At 44.1% G+C, this 10233-nt stretch overlaps 1 protein-coding gene across 1 annotated transcript; it reads right to left on the minus strand.

Moving 5' to 3' along the window:
• Nucleotides 1-8055: 8055 nt before the first annotated feature.
• On the minus strand, nt 8056-9504 carry LOC124257543 (beta-1,3-galactosyltransferase 5-like). The gene has a single exon (XM_046691641.1). The coding sequence runs from the start codon at nt 9378-9380 to the stop codon at nt 8436-8438; it is 945 nt and encodes a 314-aa protein (XP_046547597.1). The 5' UTR covers nt 9381-9504; the 3' UTR covers nt 8056-8435.
• Nucleotides 9505-10233: the final 729 nt, after the last annotated feature.

Here is a 10233-nt window from a genome sequence, read left to right on the forward strand (position 1 = left end):
AGGATAGCGGATATAATTGATATTGACGGTGGATGTTGAGTTTATATTCTGTCAATTAAAACAACCTCATGACAGAATACCATACTGTGTGCTTTGAATGTAATGTAAACACCGTTAATTCTATAAAATATGTCAGCTTGACCTATCACCATCATAAAAGTATCTGAGGTACTAGCTGCCATATAGACCCTGACACAGATATACTCAATTACTCAATACAGCCCATGCAAGTGTACCTAATGTAGCAAATCTAGATTACCACAGTTTCAGGAAAATGAGGAAAGTCTTTGGTATATTTCAGAGACTAGATGTTAGTCTAAATGAAATGGTACCTTAAGCTATCTATTTGTTGTTCTCTGTGTTATGAACTGGTGGATTTTGCTCTTGTTTTGGTTCCTATTTTGCACTGTTTGTGAAAATGAAAACGTCTCTGGGTTCCTTACAATTATGTTTAATCAATATACATAAAGAATCGCGCGGAAGAAGAACTTCTTTTTCAAAATGTTAAAACATGTTGTAACCATCAAAACGTAGATTACAATCTCCAGTATAGTTCGGTTGGTATAAAACAAATTAGGATTTGTATACGGATCTCGTCACTGACACCCGACGGTGGGGTAGACAAGAGGTTAAAGCGTTTGCTCTCCACGCCGAAGATCTGGGTTCGATCCCCACATGGGTACAATATGTTAAGCCCATTTCTGGTGTTCCCCACCGTGATATTGCAGGAATATTGCTAAAAGCGGCGTTAAACCATACTCACTCAGTCACTGACACCCGAACCATTGCTATAAACTGTTATGTTTATATCACTGAAACTAACATGAAAAAGTGAAAACAAGGCTATTACTGTGAAAGAATGCCCCCAAACCTCGTTCAGTACTGTATACCCAGCAACCGCATGCCCCGTTACCACTGAGCGATATTGAGACTGTAGCATAATTATTAATAATCGAACAAATCCGTGTCCTTTCCGATTTGCGAGAATGTATTGTGTCTTTAGAAACTGCCAGATCTGATTATCGTTCGATCAGATCATTTCCTACATAAGACAGGTGATGTGGTTATAGCAGAAGCCTATCCGGTCGATATTTCAGCTCCCTGACTGGACATGTTTTATCAATAGTTTAGTCTACACACGTATCTTAACCATGTCGTGGGCGGTGCGGTAGCCTAGGGGCTAAAGTGTTCGCTAGTCCTGGGTTCGATTCCCTACATGGGTACAATGTGTGAAACCCCTACCTTGATATTGCTGGAATATTGCTAAAAGCAGCATAAAACTCGTGAAACACATAAAAAATGATGCCCTAATAGTCAGTTACCTGAGAAAGCCCCAACACCACTTCCGCCCGGTATCCTCATTGTCAGCATCTGCAGCTGCAGTGTAGGGGAGTCAACATATTCTTGGTGGAAAGTTCTAGGTGGAAAGAAACTAGGCAGCGTCTCCTGGGAGAAGTCCCATTCGCTGTTTGGGCTGCGTTACAGAGGGGGCTGAGCCTGTTACCTGAGCTGATGATGAGCCTTACCAGCCTGACTGTGCCAGGATCACCCGAACCCTCTCTGCTGCATTTTTATCTTAATCTCTAAAACATAATAAAATAATATTATTTATTATTCCATTGGAGAGTACAATAACAAGGACAAGCCGAAAATGTACATTAGATATGAGAGGTATTTAAAAAGAAGAATGCATTAAAATATTTTAGCAGCACTGGTTTAAATGGGTTTGGATTTACCTCACTTTACGATAAGGTAAATTTGATGTATCTACACAGTCTGTACAATCCGGCCCCGCCTCCGTGGGGTAGTGGTTGGAGCGTCCGCCCGAAGAGCGGAAAGTCGCGGGTTCGATCCCCGGCTGCTTCAAACCAAAAGACGTTAAAATATGGTACTTGTTGATCCCTGCCTGGCGCTCGGCATTAATGGCAACAACAAGGACTGGTCGGCTCGGAGTCAATAGTGGGGTATTCATGCTTCACTGCGGCATGGTATCTCAGTGAGCAAGCACTATAAAACCAGCTTAAGTCTGGGCTAGTCCAAGCAGCCATACATACACACGCATGCACGCCGTCATATGAGCGAAATATTTTCAAGTACGACGTTAATTAAAGCCTATTTCACCTCACCTCACCTTGAACGACCAGAGAAGAGTAGATGGTGTTGTCTGTGTCATCCAAAGGGACACATGGAGTGCATGATAGAATACCGGGCAGAAGTGGTGTTGGGACTTTCTCAGGATACTGACAATTAAGATACCGGGCGGAAGTGGTGTTGGGGCTTTCAGGATACTGACACCAGGATACCGGGCGGAAGTGGTGTTGGGGCTATCTCAGGATACTGACAATTAGGATACCGGGCGGAAGTAGTGTTGGGGCTTTCTCAGGATACTGACAATTAGGATACCGGGCGGAAGTAGTGTTGGGACTTTCTCAGGATACTGACAATTAGGATACCGGGCGGAAGCGGGGTAGGGCTTTCTCAGGATACTGACAATTAGGATACCGGTAGGAAGCGGGGTAGGGGCTTTCTCAGGATACTGACAATTAGGATACCGGGCGGAAGTAGTGTTTGGGGCTTTCTCAGGATACTGACAATTAGGATACCGGGCGGAAGTAGTGTTGGGGCTTTCTCAGGATACTGACAATTAAGATACCGGTAGGAAGCGGGGTAGGGGCTTTCTCATCATACTGACAATTAAGATACCGGGCGGAAGTGGTGTTGGGGCTTTCTCAGGATACTGACAATTAGGATACCTGTAAGAAGCAGGGTAGGGACTTTCTCAGGATACTGACAATTAAGATTCCGGGCGGAAGCGGTGTTGGAGCTTTCTTAGGATACTGACAATTAGGATTAAATAATCGAGTCTGGACAATCAAATCTAATGGTCAACAGCATGAGCATCGATCTGCGCAACTGGGATACGATGTCATGTGTCAACCAAGTCAGCGAGCTTTACCACCCGATTCCGTTAGTCGCCTATTAGTCGCATGGGTTGCTGAAGGTTCATTCTAACCCGGACCTTCAGCGGTGCCCCGTCATGAAACCATATATATACATGGTATCCAGTGAGTATTTGACGATACGAGTGACTGCATGTGTATGTACGACAACAACAAGGACTGGTCGGCTCGGAGTCAATAGTGGGGTATTCATGCTTCACTGCGGCATGGTATCTCAGTGAGCAAGCACTATAAAACCAGCTTAAGTCTGGGCTAGTCCAAGCAGCCATACATACACACGCATGCACGCCGTCATATGAGCGAAATATTTTCAAGTACGACGTTAATTAAAGCCTATTTCACCTCACCTCACCTTGAACGACCAGAGAAGAGTAGATGGTGTTGTCTGTGTCATCCAAAGGGACACATGGAGTGCATGATAGAATACCGGGCAGAAGTGGTGTTGGGACTTACTCAGGATACTGACAATTAAGATACCGGGCGGAAGTGGTGTTGGGGCTTTCTCAGGATACTGACAATTAGGATACCGGGCGGAAGTGGTGTTGGGGCTATCTCAGGATACTGACAATTTGGATACCGGGCGGAAGTAGTGTTGGGGCTTTCTCAGGATACTGACAATTAGGATACCCGGCGGAAGTAGTGTTGGGACTTTCTCAGGATACTGACAATTAGGATACCGGTAGGAAGCGGGGTAGGGGCTTTCTCAGGATACTGACAATTAGGATACCGGGCGGAAGTAGTGTTGGGGCTTTCTCAGGATACTGACAATTAGGATACCGGTAGGAAGCGGGGTAGGGGCTTTCTCAGGATACTGACAATTAGGATACCGGGCGGAAGTAGTGTTTGGGGCTTTCTCAGGATACTGACAATTAGGATACCGGGCGGAAGCGGGGTAGGGACTTTCTCAGGATACTGACAATTAAGATACCCGGCGGAAGTGGTGTTGGAGCTTTCTCAGGATACTGACAATTAGGATACCGGGAGGAAGTGGTGTTGGGGCTATCTCAGGATACTGACAATTAGGATACCTGTAAGAAGCGGGGTAGGGACTTTCTCAGGATACTGACAATTAAGATTCCGGGCGGAATCGGTGTTGGAGCTTTCTTAGGATACTGACAATTAGGATTAAATAATCGAGTCTGGACAATCCAATCCAATGGTCAACAGCATGAGCATCGATCTGCGCAACTGGGATACGATGTCATGTGTCAACCAAGTCAGCGAGCTTTACCACCCGATTCCGTTAGTCGCCTATTAGTCGCATGGGTTGCTGAAGGTTCATTCTAACCCGGACCTTCAGCGGTGCCCCGTCATGAAACCATGCATGGTATCCAGTGAGTATTTGACGATACGAGTGACTGCATGTGTATGTACGGACAATGGCCAATAGGATGCCTTGTTCACTGCTCATTATAACCATCGAACGAGACAACAGCAGTAATAAACTTCAAGTTTTACTCTTTTAAAAACCATGCGCTTGTGAGTTGTGCGTTTACCCCAAGATGCCCCTGTCATTATATTAACATTGAGGAAACCGACAAAGTTTTAACTGACCACGTTACACTATCGTAAACCTGCCAAGAGTCACGCTGATAAAGAGCATCGGACATAATGCGGGACCAGTATCTCTTTAGCTAACAGAGCCAAGGTGCAATGCATTTATCTGCCCTTACGGCTGTTTATATTCAACGTTGGTCAAATAACCCGCCTGCCATATAAACCTTCGTGGCATACTCGCAACTGAACATCCATTGTCCAAATTTATCCTCGATGTTTCGGTGAAACTAAATGATATAATCTCAAGTTCACAATAACGACATTATCGCAAGTGTAATCAGTAAATGCGATTATATGCGATAGCCGGAATAGGTTAATGATAGGGACGACAGTCACAAATCATTCTGTGGTTGTCTAGTAAACACACGTTTATTCACTCAGGTAAGAAACTTTGATTTGTTCTCCTTCAATAAAATCGTTATGCTATTATGTCTTAAGTTAAATCTAATAGTATCGTACCTTAACTATATGTAACGACCTTTGGCACTACTTTAAGGTTTATGTGGACTGTGTCATCATGTATTTATCAAATATTCTGTACTACTGTTCAGGATAGTTCATTGCAATACTGATTAACACTATGCTGTTCTGTATATGTAGTATGTATACTATATTTACACAAAGAACTTAGTAAAGCACCCCCTGACATATCTCACGATTGAATGAGCCGATCTTAACCCTTTGGAGCAAATCTGGGACATGACTGGTCGTCGTGTGCAACAAAGAGATCCTCCTGTACAGAATCTGGCCCAACTGGAAGCTGCTTTACACGAGGAATGGCGAAGACTGCCCCTTCAGAGGATCAGGAGACAGACAGGGGGTATGAGGAGGAGTGTGCTGGCTGTCATACAATCACATGGAGGTTGCACTCAGTACTGACACTGAATCGTGTAAGACACGCAAAATTACATTTTGAATCTTCACATTTACCAATAAATTCAACATTAAACATTCCAGGGCCATACTTGTACAGACATGGTTTTGTATGAAGATCAGTGTTTGAGCAATTATCATAATAAGATCAACATGGATTCCAATCATTTTGTCGTTATTTATGAGTCAAAGGATTATACGGGTCAGAAAAACCCATGTTTTTCCATCGTGGTCACCATGAGAAGTTATATGTAAGCGATGAAAACCTATCATTACAAAAATACAGGGGGTGCTTAATTACGTTATTTGTGTATATATACTACCCATTGAAAGTTTAGACTATCTAGTGTAAATGTAGCCACTCACTTCAGGCAACTGTTCTAAACTAGAGTTTGGCTACACATGAACTGATGGATTGTTATACAAATTCGTAACGTTGAAAAGTGTATTGTCATGAATTCAATAAATGATGAAACTCAGTGCTTTTCAGCAATCTGATCCATAATCTTCGTGCAATTCATCCGCATAAGGTTTGCAGTTGGTTTCCCCAATGCAAGCTGGTGGAGAAATTCATCTTCGATGAAACCATATACAATGTATATGTACATAACATAGTGAGTGTTTTAAGTGAGTCTTAACTTTTGACGGGTGGTATATATACTCTCAAAAAAAGAAACGCATATAGGAATTTAAACAGTATTTTTATGTTTATTTTGAAACATCTTGTAGGCTTTATGAGTCAATGAAATATAGCGAAATTGCACACTGGGAATGCAAACTTATCCGTCTTTGGCACCAACTCGAGGAAAGTCAGTTTGAGTGTCACATGGAGACGTGTGGTGGTGCTGAAGTCAATACCTCGTGTGACCACCGTGGGCATCCAGAACTGCACGGCATCGCCTCGGCATCGAACGAATAAGTCTCAGAAACTCGTGTTGCCCAATCGCAGCCCACTCTGCCTGTAGTGCATGTGCGAGTTGCTGAAGTGTCTGGGGCTGAGGGTTACGGCGTGGCACCCGTCTGTCCAGGGCATCCCACAGATGTTCGATCGGGTATAAGTCCGGTGATTTTGAGGGCCGGGGGAGCACATTGATGTTGTGGTTCTGGAGGAAGTCTCTAGTGGGACGTGCTGTGTGGGGCCTGGCATTGTCCTGTTGAAACAACTCCCTCTGGCGATCAATGATTGGAATGAGGTGTGGGCGTAGGATTTCGTCAGGTTGCCCTGGATCATCACCAAATCACTTCTCCTACGGCAGGTGATCGCTCCCCACATCATAACACTGTCCCGGCCGAATCTGTCCACCTGGGGAACGCAAGCGTCGGCGAAACGTTCACGTCGACGTCTGTACACCCACATTCTTCCATAGCGTCGTTCCAATAGAAATCGTGATTCATCACTGAACCAGATTCTACGCCAATTCGGTAGGTTCCAGGCCTGAACTCAACCTGTTCCTGACGGTCTGTGCAGAAAGCCTCCTCAATCCGAGTATTTGTCGGGCGGTACTGGTCGCCGTAGCTGTTCGATGACGCAGGTGATGTACCCGGATGTAGCGATCCTGCGCCGCAGTGGTCGTTCGAGGTCGCCCACTACGAGGTGCATCTGCTACCGCATTCTGCCGGCGATATCTCTCACAGAGCCGTGAAATGGTGCTTTGGTGAACATCCATGCGTCGGGCAACTGCACGTAGAGACTGGCCAGCTTCAAGCAAACCAATGACGATATGACGGTTGGCTTCACTTAGACGTGGCATTTTGCGTTCGTCAACAATATTCCAAATACAGTGAATAATCGACAGACAGCGATCAACCTTTTATACCAATTATTGAGACTATCTGATCCCCAACTTTTACGTGCATTGCATGTGAATTGTGTATTCTGTGACACTACACGCCGAAATTGAAAATCATGCTGTTAAATACGGGTAATTTACGGATGGTGCGTTTTGTTGTGATGTTTCAAAACATGAACACCATAGGACTCATAAACAGAGCAAAACCTTTGTAAAATGAATCACGTTTTAATTCATTGCTACATGAAATTGCTATTTTCATTATGCGTTTCTTTTTTTTGGAGAGTATATTATAACTAAACAAGTCGGAGAGAGTGATATCTTTACAAAATGACCCCATAGAAATTCACTAGCCAGTCGGGCCAGTGACTGTGGAGATTTGCTGGTACGACTGGATTTATACTAGCCACAGGCTAGCGGGCCAGTGGCTATTTCGCACACTGATCCACATCAATTTATTCGTGATTTGATATGGATGACTACATGGTATCATAGCAATGGCTAGGCGCCACTCTGGTGGCTATCGCCAGCCAGCCTTCCTTGGCATTGTCCGAGGGTCAAATCCCGACTGACCTAAAGCATTCTCTATTTGTCCCAGGGGGTCGAATCCTGAACCGGCTGCCACGTGTCGCATTTGATACAAATGTTTGGTCAGTCAGCCTGCAGTATCCCGCACCTCATCCACTATGTCATGCTTCAGTGGCCAACCGGCCATTGTTTGACTTTGATTACAAACAGCTGACCTGCAAATGACCCTGTGTTGATGGCCATGCTAATAATGGGCAACCATTTCATTTCATTAGTTCATCAGTTAATGAGATATATTCAATTGACGTGACTCGGTAAACGTATACACGACTTGGAATTCTAGAAAATAAATGCAACAAATGTTTATTCAAAATATTTCGTTAACCGTACATACAGAATACGGACCGAGACTATGGCGGCAGTTTTCAACACTATGTGATGGCAAGCATAATGACGTTTACTAGTCGTAGTGAAAATCGATTCCCCTTACACAATGAGCGTATATTATATTGAATCGTTTTCTAATTTTAGCGTTAGAATACTCAAGGCAATCAAATTCCATCCAAGTAACACTGGTACTGCCTTGTATATGGTGTTGTCATGCGGTTAAACAACATACTGTATAATTTTGCCTTGTTTATTTGTTCATCGGAAGTGTATCCAGGCCGCCGGTGTAACGAGTGGATGGTTGAAGACAATGACCAGACACACGGGGTGAAAACATAAATCATTTTCTACAACGCCATGGTTCTCTAAAAGTTTGCCAAATTTTATGAATAACATCATTATCAATATTAGCACCAGCTATCAATTTCCTCTGTACAAAATCACAAATGTCTACCTTTTGACCATTGTCAATCCAAGAAGGGTGGATTTGCATCACTGAAGTTCTAGTCGCTCTGGGTAATATACCCCCAATGTACACATCCTCGATTTTTAAGAAAGGCATGTGGTAGAAGGCGTTCAGCATCGACAACGCCACTTCACCTGTCATGATGTAAGCATATCCAATCAAATATGGCGGATAGAAATGAAACGGGTACTCTTTGGGTGACACGGTGTGTTTTCCAGATCGTTGCGACAATGCATGTGAAAGCTTGTCTCCGAGAATAAAACGTCCTTTCATGCTGTTAACTCGCTCCATCATCAACGGCAAATTCACAAACACATCGTCATCCGTCTTCAGTACATACTTCACACTTGAACAGCCTTCTTTCATCCATTTGAAAGCCATTAGGATCTTCAGCGTTGGTACAAAATAAGATTCAGTTGCATTTATCTGCAGGATGTCGTTGTGTAGTCTAGACTCGGATTTTAGCTCCAGGTTGTACTCGGGTGTCGGAGCAACCCCGAAAAGAAATACAACCTTCATAGTAGGTCGGGAATTGAGTAAAGGCCATGGTTGGTTAACCCGGCCCCATGTGTCGCGAATGCTTCGTCTTTTGTCCCTGCTTCCAACGACAGAGAGCACCAACACAAGCAAGTCTAGCCTGCTAGCACACGAGTTGTGTGAGGGCGACAACAACACTCCGTGATCGAGTAGGTTCAGTGTCTCTTTACGCAGGACGAAATACTCTTCTGTTGGAAAACCATTACTAGGTATAAAATACACTGCGACGAACAGACCTGCTACTAAGGTCAATAGTATCTTCTTCAAGCGAGCTTTCCGCATTGGCGGAGAAATGGATTCCGTTAAATGCACCCTTTTCGATAGCGTATTGAGAACTGCACCCGCATTAATCCACAACACTCGTGGTAGACCTTCCTCGCGAAGCTCACCCGCTTATCACAGCGAATGAACATACAAAATGCTATGTTTATGTCGGGGTCGTGGCGCCCTTTCAAGGTCATTGGGTAGGTCCTAAATTCCTTAGCGACGGCTATGGCCTATTGTGAGCTGGCTGGCTTACAAATAATCCGCATCTTAATGCGTATTTGCACAGGTGACTATCGATCTTATGAAAATTAGCTTGGACAAGAACCAGATTTATCCCATTCCACATTTTAATGTTACGCCATCGATCAGAATTAAGGAAATCTAAGTTTCTCACAGCTTCCTATCTTACTTGGGCGGTTTATCAATTCAAATGAACCACGGTGGATACAGCTTATTTAGAAGGGGGTTGGGGTGGGGCGGTGTACACTCTTGACAAAAGGGTGTGCACGATTCATTTTCACCCGTTTTCACGAGAGGTTTAATTAAATAAACTTTCAGGTCAAAAGGAGTGGGCACCCTCCCCTTCTCCCCACCCCCCCTCCCCTCTTTATTTTGCACAGTGGACTTTTCTATGTGTTTATATTTGTAGATTTGTCAACGCGAATGTGTCGACAGGGGAGCTAGCTCAGAACCATACGTTGACTCAGACGAAGGAATACGTTGGGTACAAACCTAGCTGGTTATACAATAAACAGATTACAATACGAAATACGTCGAGCAGTGATTATAATTTTACCTGCCGATGCAGGTGGAGTCAAAATGCCAGATTGCCTGATAGTGACGATGATTTAGAGATTTTACGTGCGAT

This window comes from Haliotis rubra, unplaced genomic scaffold, assembly GCF_003918875.1.
Source record: "Haliotis rubra isolate DU_JTF1 unplaced genomic scaffold, ASM391887v1 Scf665, whole genome shotgun sequence".
Classification (NCBI taxonomy): Eukaryota; Metazoa; Mollusca; class Gastropoda; order Lepetellida; family Haliotidae; genus Haliotis; species Haliotis rubra.